The sequence below is a fragment of the Oncorhynchus nerka genome, linkage group LG27 (assembly GCF_034236695.1).
Source record: "Oncorhynchus nerka isolate Pitt River linkage group LG27, Oner_Uvic_2.0, whole genome shotgun sequence".
Classification (NCBI taxonomy): domain Eukaryota; kingdom Metazoa; phylum Chordata; class Actinopteri; order Salmoniformes; family Salmonidae; genus Oncorhynchus; species Oncorhynchus nerka.
This window is the reverse complement of record NC_088422.1, coordinates 30,798,012-30,816,975: the sequence shown is the minus strand read 5'-3', so window position 1 is coordinate 30,816,975 and position 18,964 is coordinate 30,798,012. Positions and strand designations below refer to the sequence as shown.

At 43.9% G+C, this 18,964-nt stretch overlaps 1 protein-coding gene across 2 annotated transcripts in view; it reads right to left on the bottom strand.

Moving 5' to 3' along the window:
• Window positions 1-5,837: 5,837 nt before the first annotated feature.
• Window positions 5,838-18,964, bottom strand: part of LOC115111575 (mitoferrin-1-like) — a 30,182-nt gene continuing 17,055 nt past the window's right edge. For both annotated transcript variants that reach the window (XM_029637753.2, XM_029637751.2), the window contains 3 exons: window positions 11,938-12,166; window positions 11,660-11,716; window positions 5,838-11,520 (listed from right to left, as the gene is read on the bottom strand). In XM_029637753.2, the coding sequence (XP_029493613.1) occupies window positions 10,988-11,520; window positions 11,660-11,716; window positions 11,938-12,166 (819 nt within the window). In that variant the 3' untranslated portion in view covers window positions 5,838-10,987. The remainder of the gene's footprint in view (window positions 11,521-11,659; window positions 11,717-11,937; window positions 12,167-18,964) is intronic.

Here is an 18,964-nt window from a genome sequence, read left to right as displayed (position 1 = left end):
AGGAGTGGAGCTAGGCACTGCAGGGCCTGGATTAACCTCTACATCACCAGAGGAACAGAAGAGGAGGAGGATAAGGGTACGGCTAAAGGCTATCAGGACTGGTCGTCTAGTGCGTTCAGAGCAGAGAGTAAAAGGAGCAGGTTTCTAGGCGTGATAGAATAGATTCAAGGCATAGTGTACAAACAGAGGTATGGTAGGATGTGAGTACATTGGAGGTAAACCTAGGCATTGAGTAATGATGTGAGAGATATTGTCTCTAGAGACGATTAAACCAGGTGATGTCACCGCATATGTGGGAGGTGGAACTAAATGGTAGGTTAAGGCATATTGAGCAGGGCTAGAGGCTCTACAGTGAAATAAGACAATCACTAACCAGGACAGTAATGGACAAGGCATATTGATATTAGGGAGAGGCATGCGTAGCTGGGTGATCAATAGGGGTCCAGTGAGTGGTTGGGCTGGCTGGAGACATGGCGATTCAGACAGCTGGCAGGCCGGGGCTAGCAGAAGGGCCTTAGAGGGACGTCTCGACGGAGGAAAGTCCATTTTGGTCTCAAGTGGTCTCAACACCCAATCCTCATGCCTCATTTTACTTCGAGGCTACATACAGACGCCGGTTTGTCAGGCTGATTGAGAAAGTATGTACATGTAGATATGGTTAAAGTGACTATGCATATATGATGAACAGAGAGTAGAAGTAGCGTAAAAGAGGGGTTGGTGGGTGGTGGGTGGGACACAATGCAGATAGCCCGTATAGCCACTGTGCGGGAGCACTGGTTGGTCGGCCCAATTGATGTAAGTACATGAATGTATAGTTAAAGTAACTATGCATATATGATAAAACAGAGTGTAGCAGCTGCGTAAAAAGAGAGGTTGGGGGAGGCTCACAATGCAAATAGTCCGAGTAGCCATTTGGTTACCTATTCAGGAGTCTTATGGCTTGGGGGTAAAAACCTGTTGAAAAGCCTTTTTGTCCTAGACTTGGCACTCCGGTACCGCTTGCCATGCGGTAGTAGAGAGAACAGTCTATGACTGGGGTGGCTGGGGTCTTTGACCATTTTTAGGGCCTTCCTCTAACACCGCCTGGTGTAGAGGTCCTGGAAGGCAGGCAGCTTAGCCCCAGTGATGTGCTGGACCGTACGCACTACCCTCTGTAGTGCCTTGCGGTCAGAGGCCGCATTACCAGGCAGTAATGCAACCAGTCGATGTTGCAGCTGTAGACCCTTTTGGGGATCTCAGGACCCATGCCAAATTATTTTAATTTCCTGAGGGGAATAGGCTTTGTCGTGCCCTCTTCACGACTGTCTTGGTGTGTTTGGACCATTCTAGTTTGTTGTTGATGTGGACACCAAGGAACTTGAAGCTCTCAACCTGCTCCACTACAGCCCCGTCGATGAGAATGGGGGCGTGCTCAGTCCTCCTTTTCCTGTAGTCCACAATAATCTCCTTAGTCTTGGTTACGTTGAGGGATAGGTTGTTATTCTGGCACCACCCGGCCAGGTCTCTGACTTCCTCCCTATAGGCTGTCTTGTCGTTGTCGGTGATCAGGTCTATCATTGTCGTGTCGTCTGCAAACTTAATGATGGTGTTGGAGTCGTGCCTGGCCATGCAGTCGTGGGTGAACAGGGAGTACAGGAGGGGACTGAGCACGCACCCCTGGGGAGCTCCAGTGTTGAGGATCAGCATGGCAGATGTGCTGCTACCTACCCTCACCACCTGGGGGCGGCCCGTCAAGAAGTCCAGGATCCAGTTGCAGAGGGAGGTGTTTAGTCCCAGGATCCTTAGCTTAGTGATGAGCTTTGAGGGTACTATGGTATTGAACGCTGAGCTGTAGTCAATGAATAGCATTCTCACATAAGTGTTCCTTTTGTCCAGGTGGGAAAGGGCAATGTGGAGTGCAATAGAGATTGCATCATCTGTGGATCTGTTTGGGCGGTATGCAAATTGGAGTGGGTCTAGGGTTTCTGAGAAAATGGTGTTGATGTGAGCCATTACCAGCACTTCATGGCTCCAGACGTGAGTGCTACGGGTCTGTAGTCATTTAGGCAGGTTGCCTTTGTGTTCTTGGGCACAGGAACTATGGTGGTCTGCTTGAAACATGTTGGTATTACAGACTTAAATCAGGGACATGTTGAAAATGTGATTACTCAGAACTGCGATTACTCACCTCAGATGACAAAGCGTTGAAGGCGCAAGGCATTGAACAGGAGGGATATACTACAGACACCTGACCGGGCCCAGATCCGTCATTCGTTGGAGAAAGAAACCGAGATTTCACGGAAAAAGATCAAGGTGCCTTGTGAGGATCAGGCGACGAGTGGCTAATCTGCCTTTGCCTTCCGTCCTGCTAGCTACCGTTCAATCGCTGGAAAATAAATGGGGCGAACTGAAAGCACGTATATCCTACCAACAGGATATTAAAAACTGTAATATCTTATGTTTCACCGAGTCGTGGTTGAACGACAAAATACAGCTGGTGGTTATACACTATCGGCAGGATAGAACAGCAGCCTCTGGTAAGACACGAGGGGGGGGGGGGGCTATGCATATATGTAAACAACAACTGGTGCACGATATCTATTACGATATCTATATACGATATAGAGTACGACCCTGCCTCACACAGGAAGCAGCGCAGGTCCTAATCCAGGCACTTGTCATCTCCCGTCTGGATTACTGCAACTCGCTGTTGGCTGGGCTCCCTGCCTGTGCCATTAAACCCCTACAACTCATCCAGAACGCCGCAGCCCGTCTGGTGTTCAACCTTCCCAAGTTCTCTCACGTCACCCCGCTCCTCCGCTCTCTCCACTGGCTTCCAGTTGAAGCTCGCATCCGCTACAAGACCATGGTGCTTGCCTACGGAGCTGTGAGGGGAACGGCACCTCAGTACCTCCAGGCTCTGATCAGGCCCTACACCCAAACAAGGGCACTGCGTTCATCCACCTCTGGCCTGCTCGCCTCCCTACCACTGAGGAAGTACAGTTCCCGCGCAGCCCAGTCAAAACTGTTCGCTGCTCTGGCCCCCCAATGGTGGAACAAACTCCCTCACGACGCCAGGACAGCGGAGTCAATCACCACCTTCCGGAGACACCTGAAACCCCACCTCTTTCAGGAATACCTAGGATAGGATAAAGTAATCCTTCTCACCCCCTTAAAAGATTTAGATGCACTATTGTAAAGTGGCTGTTCCACTGGATGTCTTAAGGTGAACGCACCAATTTGTAAGTCGCTCTGGATAAGAGCGTCTGCTAAATGACTTAAATGTAAATGTAAATATCTGAGGAAGTCTCAAGGTTTTGAGTATCTCTAGCCACACTATCTAGCTGTAGACCACACTATCTACCTAGAGAGTCTACATACCACCACAGACCGAGGCTGGCACTAAAACCGCACTCAATGAGCTGTATACTGCCATAAGCAAACAGGAAAACGCTCATCCAGAGGCGGCGCTCCTAGTACAGGGAAACTTAAATCAGTTTTACCTCATTTCTATCAGCATGTTAAATGCGCAACCAGAGGAAAAAAATCAAGACCACCTTTACTCCACACAGAGACGTGTATAAAGCTCTCCCTTGCCCTCCATTTGGCAAATCTGACCATAAGAATATCCTCCTGATTCCTGCTTACAAGCAAAAATTAAAGCAGGAAGCACCAGTGACTCGGTCTATAAAAAAGTGGTCGGATGAAGCAGATGCTAAACTACAGGACTATTTTGCTAGCACAGACTGGAATATGTTCTGGGATTCTTCCGATGGCATTGAGGAGTACACCACATCAATAAGTACGTCAAAGACGTCATCCCCACAGTGACTGTACGTACATACCCCAACCAGAAGCCATGGATTACAGGCAACATTCCCACTGAGCTAAAGGTTAGAGCTGACACTTTCAAGGAGCGGACTCTTACAAGAATTCCCGCTATGCCCTCCGACAAACGATCAAACTGGCAAAGCATCAATACAGGACTAAAATCTAATCCTACTACACCATCTCCGACGCTCGTTGGATGTGGCAAGGCTTGCAAACTATTACAGACTACAAAAGGGAAGCACAGCCGAGAGCTGCCCAGTGACACAAGCCTACCAGACGAGCTAAATAACTTCTATGCTCGCGTCGAGGCAAGTAACACTGAAACATGCATGAGAGCATCAGCTGGTCCGGACGGCTGTGTGACCACACTCTCCACAGCCGATGTGAGTAAACCGTCAAACAGGTCAACATTCACAAGGTTGCAAGGCCAGACGGATTACCAGGAATTGTACTCCGAGCATGCGCTGACCAACTGGCAAGTGTCTTCACTGACATTTTCAACATCTCCCTGTCTTGAGTCCATAATACCAACATGATTCAAGCAGACTACCATAGTTCCTGTGCCCAAGAACACTAAGGTAACCTGCCTAAATGACTACAGACCCGTAGCACTCACATCTGTAGCCATGTTAAGCTCACAACACCATTATCCCAGAAACCCTAGACCCACTCCAATTTTCATAACGCACCATCAGATCCACAGATGATGCAATCTCTATTGCACTCCACACTGCCCTTTCCCACCTGGACAAATGGACCACCTGTGTGAGAATGCTATTCATTGACTACAGCTCAACGTTCAACACCATAGTGCCCTCAAAGCTTATCACGAAGCTAAGGACCCTGGGACTAAATCCCTGACTCTGCAACTGGATCCTGGACTTCCCGACGAGCCGCCCCCAGGTGAAGGGTAGGTAACAACACGGGGGCCGATCAGGGGTGCATGCTCAGTTCCCTCCTGTACTCCCTGTTCACTCATGACTGCACGGCTGGGTCAGAGACCTGACCGTGTGGTGCAAGGACAACAACCTCAACGTGATCAAGACAAAGGACATGATGGACTACAGGTGTGGACTACAGGAAAAGCATCCTGATGGTTGCATCACTGCCTGGTATGGCAACTGCTCGGCCCCCGACCGCAAGGCACTACAGAGGGTAGTGTGTATGGCTTCTATACCAGGCGGTTTCAGAGGAAGGCCCAAAAATTGTCAAAGATTCCAGCCACCCTAGTCATAGACTGTTCTCTCTGCTACCACACGGCAAGCAGTACCGGAGTGCCAAGTCTAGGTCCAAAAGGCTTCTAAACAGCTTCTACTCCAAGCAATAAGACTCCTGAACAGCTAATCAAATGGCTACCCAGACTATTCTCATTCACCCCCCCATTTTTTTACACTGCTGCTGCTACTCTGTTATCTATACATAGTCACTTAATAATAACTCTACCTACAGGTACATTTTACCTCAATACCGGTGCCCCCGCACACTCGCTGTACCGGTATGCCCTGTTATTGTTATTTACTGCTGCTCTTTAATTATGTTATTCTTATCTCTTACCTTTATTTATTTTTCTTAAATCTGCATTGTTGGTTAATAAGGGCTGGTAAGTAAGCATTTCACAGTAAGGTCTACACCTGTTGTATTCAGCGCATGTGACAAATACAATTTGATTTGATATATGAAGTAGTAGTAAAATCCCAAACAGAAAAATTAATGGTGAAATAACGATTGTAACCATTACTGGGTTTTACCGCTAGGTTATAAAGATAGGACACATACAGTGGTACTCAATTTGGAAAGGACAAGCTCTGGTCTATCTTGGATATAGGCCAACAACTCTAGCAGTGCCCTCATGAGTGCAGGCTGGATTAAGGAGGCTATCCATGAGATGAATTTACAACTATAGTGCCCTCTATTGGTTCTAATGCAACAAAGTTTAAGGTAGACAGATCCGTTTACTTAAGATTGAGCCCTCAGTGATACTCCTACATCATTGTCAACAAAAATAGGTTTATCCAATAAACACAGCATTGACCACTTGCATTTTATTTGAGCTCCAGTGTTACATACTGTAGCAGCATAACCACCTTCATTTTAACATTTGCATGTTTTTTTGCCCCCCAAATCTAAAATTGTACTGTAGATGGCACTCTAGTCATATTATCCCAGTTTCCCCCCTTGTTGTGTGCAAAAAAAGCAGCAACAATGTTACATGATGAACATACCTGGATAAGATTTTAATTTCCCAATCTCCATTGAAATATATAAATCACTTAATGTGGCATACATAGTAATACATACAACGTACATTGTTGAAATGATCTTACGGTCAAGTTAGACAAGCTAGATAATTAAGCAAAGTATTTTTCCAGAGCTGTAATGCAATGTAATATTCTGTGGCTATTTTATCAGAAGCTAAAAAAAAAAAAAGTAGTTCAGACTGAATCTGTGAACAATATTAGTTAAGCAAATGTTTCCAATCTTGAATTATCAACCAACCCATCTATTTCTTAAAAAGAATATCAGTCCTGCTAAACATTTAACAATGTATGAGAGCAGTGTTATTGAAGAGGGGTTAAAAGACCTGGTGAGTGCTTTTTAATGCAATGAATTCCATCAACTGAATGACGAGCATTTAAAAATAAGATTAATACAAATCGAATAAAAGTCAGAACAGAAATAGCATGTTCTGCATTTGGATAACAGGCAAGATCCACACCGAGCTAAAAAGGCTAGAGCTGCCGCTTCCAAGGAGCAGGACACTAATCTGGACGCTTATAAGAAATCCCGGTATAACAAGAATATTTATTTAAAAAATAATAATAAAAATTAAAAATAAACTTTAGTTTATTTAGTAAACATTTTCTTAACCAACAATGCAGTTCAAGAAATGGAGTTAAGCGCTTGTAAGAATTTCACAGTAAGATCTACACCTGTTGTATTTGGTGCATGTGACAAATAACATTTGATTTGTACAGAATCATACATGACAAGTCTTGAATTCACTTTTCAAAAATATGAACCAACAATATGCCATAAACTAACATCAAATGAATGAAGCTTCAGCTGTCCAATAGTTGTAAAAAAGCTTGAATTTAATCAACCTAAATGTGTTGCATATTTGTTTACATTTACATAAACAATAGCTGTGATATTGAGCAAAAACATAGGTGTAATTCTATAAAACACACAGAAAAGGCTCAAATTAAGAGTGACAATTTAAATTTAAAAAACGGTAATGTACTGTGCCAACTTCTCTCTACCTGGTCCTCCCAGTTCAGACTAAAATATCCCATACCACCAAACACTTCAGCCTCCACAGATACAGTACATTTGGAGAAGAAATTATATCGCTACCCTTCATAAAAATGCTGAGGCACCCACAGATACTTTTCAAACATAAGGCAATAAGCCAAGAGACAGCTAAATTACAAGCTTTAATGAAGAAATCCAAAGAAAAAGATGCTAAAGATATTTTGGCTGGAGATTATGCTTGGAATTAAAGGACTGCCAATAAGCAGTCCTTTAATTTATTATTATTTCACAGGTAGGTTCACCACCAACTTCAAAAATACAGGTTTGTGAGTGGAATCAAACAATGCATTATCTTTAGGATTTTTTAAATAAGGAATGAATTAGCCTACATTTGAGGGACTGTGATCTTTGGAGATCTCATAGAACTTTATACTTCACTGGTGAATGAAAATAAAACAAGCATTTATTTAAAAACAAACAAATCTCGCAGCTTTTTGGTTACAGCAATGTGTGGATAAATGTCTCGTCTTGGAGCAGAAAACACTGAGCCAAGATGCTGGGAAGAGGGAGAGCACAGTTCGTGGCTAAAATATGCCAGAGAACAAACAGCTCATCTGGTCAACCATTAGTACTTGTCTCACTGTCACAGACAGAATCCAATGCTTAAAGGGCTTGCCTAAAAATATTTTTTGAAAGCTTATTCTCTTAAACATAGAAGATTGTTATACAATTTACACTAACACTCTTGATCATTGTGCGTGATTCCAGTGCATAGGCCTACTACCGTGTTCAAACAAGACTAATATTTGGGCCGTTACGTTGAGGGATTCCAGTAACCTCAGGAAAAGGAGGCCCGACTCACTTCACTGTGTGGTTAAAATAAAATTACTGAAACTAAACTACTGCAATCTTGAGTATGGGAGGTACGGAGTAGAGGTCGACCGATTAATTGGAAAGGCCGATTAATTAGGGACGATTTCAAGTTTTCATAAATCGGTATTTTTGGGCGCCGATTTGCCGATTATTATTATTTATTTTTTACACCTTTATTTAACTAGTCAATTCAGTTAAGAACACGTTCTTATTTTCAATGACGGCCTACGAACAGTGGGTTAACTGCCTTGTTCAGGGGCAGAACGACAGATTTTCACCTTGTCAGCTCGGGGGATTCAATCTTGCAACCTTAACTAGTCCAACGCAATAACGACCTGCCTCTCTCCCTCTCTCGTTACACTCCACAAGGAGTTACGCGAATGCAGTAAGCCAAGGTAAGTTGCTAGTTAGCATTAAACTTATATGAAAAACAATCAATCATCACTAGTTAACTACACATGGTTGATGATATTACTAGATATTATCTAGCGTGTCCTGCGTTGCATATAATCTGACTGAGCATACAAGTATCTAAGTATCTGACTGAGCGGTGGTAGGCAGAAGCAGGCGCGTAAACATGAATTCAAACAGCACTTTTGTGCGTTTTGCCAGCAGCTCTTCGTTGTGCGTCAAGCATTGCACTGTTTATGACTTCAAGCCTATCAACTCCCGAGATGAGGCTCCTGTAACCGAAGTGAAATGGCTAGCTAGTTAGCGTGCGCTAATTGTCATTGTGTTGCTGGTTCGAGCGAGGAGGGGGACAGAAGCTGTACTGTTACACTGGCAATACTAAAGTGCCTATAAGAACATCCAATAGTCAAAGGTTAATGAAATACAAATGGTATAGAGGGAAATAGTCCTATAATTCCTATAATAACTACAACCTAAAACTTCTTACCTGGGAATATTGAAGACTCATGTTAAAAGGAACCACTAGCTTTCATATGTTCTCATGTTCTGAGCAAGGAACTGAAACGTTAGCTTTCTTACATGGCACATATTTTACATGGAACATATTGCACTTTTACTTTCTTCTCCAACACTGTTTTTGCATTATTTAAACCAAATTGAACATGTTTCATTATTTACTTGAGGCTAAATTGATTTTAATTATGTATTATATTAAGTTAAAATAAGTGTTCATTCAGTATTGTTGTAATTGTCATTATTACAAATAAATAAATAAAATAGTCAGATTAATCGGTATCGGCGCTGAAAAATCACAAATCGGTCGACCTCTAGTACGGAGGTTTGAATGAAGACCAATCTAAAGTGAAAATATCCAACATTTGAGGGTTGAGCCAATTTCTAACACAGAATAGAAAATATCCCTAATCTTGAAAGGTTCAGCTCAGACTACAGCCACATTGCATGATGCCAACCTTCTGACCAAGGAAAAATAACAATGTGGTACTATTTCAGTACATCTGGTTTTGACATGGGTGGTTTCTTGCTATGATTGATCAAATCTGGCTTCCAGAGTTAACATTTAAAATACCATTTGAGATTCAAACCACAGAATGATAAGTCCTTTTAATGGCAAACAATGATTATGATCATGGAAATAATGATCAGTCCAATCTATTTAGGACCTGAACAACACAAAAAGCTTAGCTTGTAGCGGACTTCATTACTAAAGAGGCACTTTGAAAGCGCAATTGTTCTGTGTTTACTGTGCAGCGAGACTCAGGAATGTGTTCAAACAGTCCTTTATAAATACACAAGAAAAATCAAGCAAAAAGCCACGTGTCTCTTCTGAATCCATAAAATACAAGCACTGAAAAGTACATTTAAAAAAGTGTTCCCCATATCAGATCTACACTGAACAAAAATATAAACGCAACATGTAAAGTGCTGGTCCTCTGTTTTATGAGCGGAAATAAAACATCCCATTTTTCCCCCATATGCACGAAAAAGCACAAATGTGCACAAATCTCTTTCCATCCCTGTTAGTGAACATTTCTCCATTGCTAAAATAATCCATCCACCTGACAGGTGTGGCATATCAAGAAGCTGATTAATCGGCATGATCATTAAAACAGGTGCACATTGTGCTGGGGACAATAAAGGGTCATACAACACAATGCCACAGATGTCTCAAGTTGAGGGAGCATGCAATTGACATGCTGACTGAAGAAATGTCCACCAGGGCTGTTGCCAGAGATTTGCATGTTAAAATGTCTCTAACATATGCCGCCTCCAACGACGTCTTAGAGAATTTGGCAGTACGCAAACAGGCCTCACAAACGCAGACCACGTGCAACCACGCCAGCCCAGGACCTCCACATCTAGCTTCTTCACCTGCAGCATCGTCTGAGACCAGCCACCCGGACAGCTGATGAAACTGAGTGGTATTTCTGACTGTAATAAAGCCCTTTTGTTGGGAAATACTCATTCTGATTGGCTGGGCCTGGCTCCCCAATGAGTGGGCCTATGCCCTCCCAGGCCCACCAATGGCTGCACCCCTGCCCAGTCATGTGAAATCCATAGATTTGGACCTAATGAATTTCTTTCAATTGATTGATTGATTTCCTTACATGAACTGTAACTCAGTAAAAAATTGAAATTGCATTTATATTTTTGTTCAGTATACATACTGTATGAATGCAGCCAAACACAATCACTAGATAGACAAAGTTGGGAGTGTTGTGCGCGTAGTGAACAGGTGATTTGTGAAAAGGGCCTGTTGCCATATGAAGATGCCTTTTTCTCTGCATTAATGGAAAGACAAGCCATCTCTGTGCATTTCCTGTTCATGTAACAGCCTCCACTCCTCTAACGAATGACACTGTACAACGGAAGGGCTTGCTGAGTACGTAAGAAGGGTAAGGAGTGCCACAGTCTACCACTCCCGCAGCAAGTCTTTCAAACTTCCTCCATTGCAGTGACTTCCCTTTGAGAAAACACAGATTATTACACAACAGCACACATATATATAAATTATGAACACGACATTGTGTACACAATGAGACGTTTGGCATGGATTCCATTGGAGAGCCAGGAGCTTCCAGAATACGTGTGGTGGACGGTCGAACCCGTCCACAGCCCTTCCTCAGACTGGGCCTGCTGTCCCAGCCTCTCCCTCCATCTGCTGCTTGGTCAGGAAGTACTTAAAGAACTCATAGACTGACCAGGCAATTGCAGTGGAGGGCATCTGGTATATGACCCGGGCCTGGATCCCTTTGAAGAAGGCAGCCATGCCGCCAAAGCGATACACTGTCCTGAAGGCATTGGCCATGCCTGTGAGATGACCACTGATGTGCATGGAGCTGAGCGCTACGTTCTCCTGTGTGTTGAGCAGGGTCTTACACACATCCAGCGGGGTGGTTATCGCTGCCGACACAGCTCCCGCCGCAGCCCCAGACAGTATGTGGCTGCCGGGGTGGTACTGTCTGTGGGGGTTGAGCCGCTCCTGCATCAGTTCATAGGTCATAAAGTGGACAGCCTGGAAGGGAATGTTCATGGCCAGCTGTGTGCTGTAGCTGCGGTAGAAGGCTGCGAGCCCCTCAGTATGTCGTATAGTCCGAACACAGTCCAACAGGTTCCGGTAGGGAGAGTTGTACATCTGCATCCGCTGTTTCACCACTAAGACACCATGCAGGACAGCATCGTCACACAGACAGGGGAACAAAGACAAGGGGGTTCATATTCTGTATTAATTTCTAATTGAGAACATCACAGAAATCTAAATCGAACACCCCAATGCCCCCTTTCAAAGCCTTACCTTCAGCTGGGTTCATGACTGCGTCATGCAGCACAGTGGCCACACAGCCTGCCAGTCCTAGTTGGGACAGAGTCATCAGTCAGTCCTGCACATGTTCACACCCATCAACATACAATACTTCATGTGATACTACATCAATTCTCACCTCAACCGTCTCAAGCCAATTATTTATTTATACTGTACGTTTATCACGACTACCAAAACAATTCACTTCTTTCTGTGCCATGTTCCAGTGGTCAGTGTGAAACATGAGAGTTCCAAGGGAAACAGAACTGTACCATTTGCTATGTGGCTGTTGCCTCCATTCTGAATTACTTCGCTGAGTGTGCACTTGACCCGTTCGTAGCAGGCAAAGTAGAGGGCGTGGGCAGGGCCAGCCCCCAGCATGGTGATGTTGAGGCCCCTCAAGGGTCTGAGGAGGCCCTCCGTTTGGATGATCCTTCTCAGGGCCTCGTATACACTGCTGTACTGAGCCTTCGGGTCTGGCTGCAAACTCTGCATCCTGGTCTGGAGAAAGAAGAGGGGCATTTGAATTGAGAGACCCTAGCTTCTCATGGACGTGGTTCATACAACCTGGTAAAGCTAAACTGAAGACCGTAGTCAAACCACCACACACACACTCACCTGGGCTGTCTGTTTCTGAGGTCATTGTTTTTCCAGTGATCTGATGTCCTGCCATGTTTCTGTTAATGTCTGTTCTTGGCAGAACTCATGTCCTGGTGCGTTTGTCCCAGGCCTAGGGTGGGGGGCTGTGGCAGTTCTTTGTTATACCCTGCCATGCCAAGTTATTTGGACAGCACAAAGAATGTTTTTATTTGGCCTAAAATGTAGGACAGCCCAAAAGACAGGCCATTTATCTTCCTCAGCACATTGCCTTGTGTTTCCGTCCTTTCCCCAAACAATACAATATCAATTACATGTCCTTCAGATACATCTGGAGGCTTGAGGGACTCCTACAACTTAGTTTAAGTTTGTCAAATTGAACTAAAACTCTACAAGAATCACACACATTGTTGAACTCTGCCTCAAGGAGACAATGACTTCTGCATGTGCCCTCAAGACTAGCTTCTGTAGTTGTCTTTAACTTACATGTGATATTACTCATCTTCCATCAATCTCTCAACAAGTCTTTGAAAGGGGGATTTCAAATGGTCGTTCCGTCTCAAAGAGCACAAGAAAGAGGATTGACACATCTCAGATAGTTCTGAAATGGTTTGTGTTGTTAGAAAAAGATTAGCATTCCTGCAGCTTTATTTTGTTGAAATATGATTTAATCTAAAAAACAAAATCAGCTAATTTGATTTGCACCCAAATTGTCCATTTTAATTTATAGGATTCATATATTTAATAAATATTACACCCAACATCCGATTTGGACTAAACCTTTTTCTAACAATGAGTTAGACATGAGGAATCCAAAGAAATTGTGAAAAGCCACCCACACCACCCAACAATGAGTATATAGTATCAGTTCTCTATGTCTCACAAGTAGTATGGTGCTGCGGCTCGGAGTATTGTTTCTTCATCCTATGTAATCTATTCACACTGAATTTGGTGATGTTTCTCCCCCTGTCCAGAGAATTGTGTCATTGAAGTTGTTAGGTTAATGTCCTATCCTACTTCCTGATATTACCAGGTTCTGAAAACTAGATAGTGCTGTTCCAGGCATTATTTTTGTTCATTTAGTATTTGTGGGACAAATCCAATGCAAGTCAATTGTAGCTATATTAGAATTTTCACGCTTCATATTGTTTCATATTATGCTGTATCGTCTATTTCGTTGTGTCGCAAATCACACTCTTTAGGGCAATATTTTTCATCAATTGGATAACACTTTGCGTTCTGAAATTTGCAACACAAACAAACAAACATGGAGGAGAGTGAACGTGACACAGAGCACGGACACACGGAGCTCGTACCTAAAAGAGGGGCTACTTCGGTCGCATGGACGTGGTTTGGGTATGAAAAGTCTGACACGGACCAGGAAACCGTCCTCTGCTAAATATGCCGCAGGCCAGTCCAAACAACAGGCTCAAACACCACTAACCTCTTACCACCTACGCAAGAATCATGTGAAACAGTACGGAGAGAGTCTACGGATGAGACCCCAAAAAGTACCGTTGAGTGCTCAAAACAAATCCGACTCAGACGTTGCAAGAGGCTTTTGTCCTCGTCACACCATATGGAAAAGAATCACGAAGATGGAAGGAGATAACAGCTGCCATTACAACTTACATCTGCAAAGACGTGACCCCAATTTACACGGTCGAGAAACAGGGGTTACATGAGTTGGTGCTAACACTCGACCGAAGGTACCAAATTGATGTGTGTCACTTGTTTTGCATGTTATTTTAATACGTAAGCCCCCAATAAATATAGACCATATATAGGAAAAGGGTGGAATCATATTGCACAGGCTCCAACGCCTGGCTACAGTCCATTACGGATTACAAAGGAAGACCCAACAGTGATCTGACCAACGATACCTCTACCAGACAAACTCAATGCATTTTATGCACGCTTTGACAACATCGTGCCGGGTGTGAGGGCTGTCAACAACCCAAAGGGTTGGGGGAATGTGCTCTCCAAGGTCGACGTGAGAAACGTCTTGAATCAGGTCAACACCGGCAAGTATTCCAGGGTGCATTCTCAGAGCATGCGGTGACTTTCAACCTGTGACCACCAAAATTCCTGTCCCCAATAATTCTAAAAAGGCACAATGACCCTGTAGCACTCACTTCTGTAATTATGAAGTGCTTTGAGAGGATGGTATTAACTCCACCATCTCAGACACCCTAGACCAGTAGTCAACCTTTTGAGTCGAGATCACTTTGAGTCAAAACACAAGCAGAGATCTACCACAAGACTTAAAAAACATAAGCCTATGCAACATTAACCAGGTTTCCTCCAGACATGACGCTTGGCATTCAAGCCAAAGAGTTTAATCTTGGTTTCATCAGACCAGAGATTCTTGTTTCTCATGGTCAGAGTCTTTAGGTGCCTTTTGGCAAACTCCATGCGGGCGGTAGTGTGCATTTTACTGGAGGGCTGATTCTGTCTGGCCACCATAAAAGGCCTGATTGGTGGAGCTCTGCAGAGATGGTTGTCCTTCTGGAAGGTTCTCCCATCTCCACAGAGGCACTCTGAAGCTCTGTCAGAGTGATCATTGGGTTCTTGGTCACCTCCCTGACCAAGGCCCTTCTCCCCAGATTGCTCTAGGAAGAGTATTGGCGCTTCCAAACTTCTTTCATTTAAGAATGATGGGAGGTTACTGCTCTCTTGGGGACCTCAATGATGCAGAAATGTTTTAGTACCCTTCCCCAGCTCAGTGCCTTGACACAATACTGTCTAATTCCTTCGACCTCATTGCTTGGTTGTTGCTCTGACATGCACTGTCAACTGTGGGACCTTATATAGACAGGTGTGTGCCTTTCAAAATCATGTCCAATCAATTATATTTACCACAGGTTGTAAAAACATCAAGGATGATCAATGGAAACGGGATGCATCGGAAGCTCAATTTGGAGTCTCATAGCAAACGATCTGAATACTTATGTACATCATTTCTAAAAACCTGTTTTCACTGTCATTATGGAGAATTGTGTAGATTGATGAGAAAAAAACCAATGTAATACATTTTAGAGTAAGGCTGTAATGTAACAAAATGTGGAACAAGTCAAGGGGTCTGAATACTTTCCGAATGCACTGTTAGACAGATTTCTTCAGCCCCCTGTTGAAGAGGCGATGTTGCACCTTCTTCATGCACTGTCTATGTGAAGGGGCCATCAGTGATGGAACTTGAAGCTTTTGACCCTCTCCACTGAGGCCCTGTTGATGAGGGGTGCGTGCTCTCTCTACTGCCGCCTGTAGTCCACGATCAGCTCCTTCATTTTGTTGACATTGAGGGAGAGTTTATTTTCCTGGCACCACTCTGCCAAGGTTATCACCTCCACCCTGTAGGCTGTCTAGTCATTGTTGGTAATCAGGCCCACCACTGTTGTCGTCAGCAAACTTGATGATTGAGTTGGAGATGTGCGTGGCCATGCAGTGTTGAGGATCAGCATGGCGGAGGTGTTTTTGCCTACGTACACCACTTGGGGTCGGCCCGTCAGGAAGTCCTGGACCCAGTTGCACAGGGAGGTGTTCAGATCCAGGGCCCTGAGCTTAGTGATGAGCTTGGGGGGCACTATGCTGTTGAAGGCTGAGCTGTAGTCAATAAACAGCATTCTTACATACAGTAGGTATTTATCTTGTCCAGTTGGGATAAGAGAGTGTGCAGTGAAATGGCGACTGCAATGTCAGTGGATCTGTTGGGGTTATATGTGAATTGTAGTGGGTCTAGGGTGTCGGGTAAGGTGGTGGTGATATGGTCCCCAACTTGCCTTTCAAGGCACTTCATGATGAAAGAAGTGACTGCTACTGGGCGATAGTCAATTTAGTTCAGTTACCTTCACTTTCTTGGGTACAGGAACAATGTTGGAGATATTGAAGCAAGTGGGACAACAGACTGGGATATGAAGAAATGTAATATGTCTGTAAAAACTCCAGAGAGCTGGTCTGGACCGGCAGCCTTGCAGGGGTTAACATGCTTATAATTATTTAGTCACGTCGGACACAGAGAACGAGAGAACACAATCCTTGTGAGCATTGAGGGCCTGTGTCAGCGGCTCAATGTTGTTTCTCTCAAAGCGGGCGAAGGCATTTAGCGCTCCCGGGAGCGAGCTGTTGGTTTTCACGACGTAGCTGGCTTTCCCTTTATAATCTGTGATTGTCTGGAGTCCCTGCCACATACGTCTCTTGTTTGAGCTGTTGAATTGCAACTCTACTTTGTCCCTGTACTGTCCCATTGCATCAGATTGCCTTACTGATGTCAGCTGGTCTGTATGTACACGCCGATGTTCACAGTCACCTTGCCATAGTTAAATATGGTGGTTCGTGCTTTCATTTTTGAGCGAAAGCTGCCATCTACCACGGTTTTTGGTTTGGATTAGTTGTAATCGTCACAGTGGAAACAACATCCTTACCACGGGAGCTTCCTTCTTAAGTTTCTCCTCTGGTGAGGAGCAGATTGGAGACATGATCTGATGTACCTAAGGGAGGGTGGGGGAGACTCTTGTAGCCATCCCGGAGTGGAGATTAGCAATGATCCATGATTCAGTAAAACAGAGTATGTTACAGTTCCTGATGTCTCCCTGGAAGGAGACCTCACCCTGAGCTCGTCTACTTTATCATCCAGGGACTGAAAGTAAGCAAGTAATATACTCTGAAGCAGTGGATGGTATGCACGCCGCCTGAGACTTGAGTCCTACTTCTTCCTCTACTCCAGCGTCTTGGTGCAGACCCCAGGATGAGTAGAGCTGCCTCAGGAATTTCAAATAAAGGATCCAGGTCAAATTTCAGCTCGAATTTTTGGTGAGTGCCCACCGATCTAATATCCAAAAGTTATGGTTGGCTAGAGGTAATAATACAAGAAACGTTCTGAGCAAATAACACATACAAATAATGCAAAAGTTGTCTAGGCGATAGAAACAGGGAAACCATGTCTGTCGGCTAGGGTTGCAAAGGGTCAGAAACTTTACGGTAAATTTCCAGATATTTTCCATGGGAAGTTAAGCCCGGGAATTTGGGGAATTTTGCTTAAATTCATCAAAAAAAGTTAGCTTATAACAGTAAACCTTTTTTTGTGGGATACACAAGGCAATTCTAGGTCTTGTGGCATATTTCGTTTGAATTATCCCGAATTCAATGGAATTGCAACCCTCTTGCACACAAATGAGATGCTATTGAGCCCAGACTACTACTGTACACTGTCTGAGCCAAGGACTACATGCTTTCTGGTGAGTTTTGATTACAACACAGGGTGGGGTGAATATACAGTGCCTTGCGAAAGTATTCGGCCCCCTTGAACTTTGCGACCTTTTGTCACATTTCAGTCTTCAAACATAAAGATATAAAACTGTATTTTTTTGTGAAGAATCAACAACAAGTGGGACACAATCATGAAGTGGAACGACATTTATTGGATATTTCAAACTTTTTTAACAAATCAAAAACTGAAAAATTGGGCGTGCAAAATTATTCAGCCCCCTTAAGTTAATACTTTGTAGCGCCACCTTTTGCTGCGATTACAGCTGTAAGTCACTTGGGGTATGTCTCTATCAGTTTTGCACATCGAGAGACTGAAATTTTTTCCCATTCCTCCTTGTAAAACAGCTCGAGCTCAGTGAGGTTGGATGGAGAGCATTTGTGAACAGCAGTTTTCAGTTCTTTCCACAGATTCTCGATTGGATTCAGGTCTGGACTTTGACTTGGCCATTCTAACACCTGGATATGTTTATTTTTGAACCATTCCATTGTAGATTTTGCTTTATGTTTTGGATCATTGTCTTGTTGGAAGACAAATCTCCGTCCCAGTCTCAGGTCTTTTGCTGACTCCATCAGGTTTTCTTCCAGAATGGTCCTGTATTTGGCTCCATCCATCATTGGCTCCATCCATCTTCCCATCAATTTTAACCATCTTCCCTGATGCTGCCACCACCATGTTTGACAGTGGGGATGGTGTGTTCAGGGTGATGAGCTGTGTTGCTTTTACGCCAAACATAACGTTTTGTATTGTTGCCAAAAAGTTCAATTTTGGTTTCATCTGACCAGAGCACCTTCTTCCACATGTTTGGTGTGTTTCCCAGGTGGCTTGTGGCAAACTTTAAACGACACTTTTTATGGATATCTTTAAGAAATGGCTTTCTTCTTGCCACTCTTCCATAAAGGCCAGATTTGTGCAATATACGACCGATTGTTGTCCTATGGACAGTGTCCCCCACCTCAGCTGTAGATCTCTGCAGTTCATCCAGAGTGATCATGGGCCTCTTGGCTGCATCTCTGATCAGTCTTCTCCTTGTATGAGCTGAAAGTTTAGAGGGACGGCCAGGTCTTGGTAGATTTGCAGTGGTCTGATACTCCTTCCATTTCAATATTATCGCTTGCACAGTGCTCCTTGGGATGTTTAAAGCTTGGGAAATCTTTTTGTATCCAAATCCGGCTTTAAACTTCTTCACAACAGTATCTCGGACCTGCCTGGTGTGTTCCTTGTTCTTCATGATGTTCTCTGCGCTTTTAACCTCTTGCTCCTACCTGACACGCAGGCGTCCCATCTAGACATCTGGAAATGCAAATGCGCTACGCTAAATGCTAATAGTACTAGTTAAAACTCAAACGTTCATTAAAATACACATGCAGGGTAGTGAATTAAAGCTACACTCGTTGTGAATCCAGGCAACAAGTCAGATTTTTAAAATGCTTTTCGGT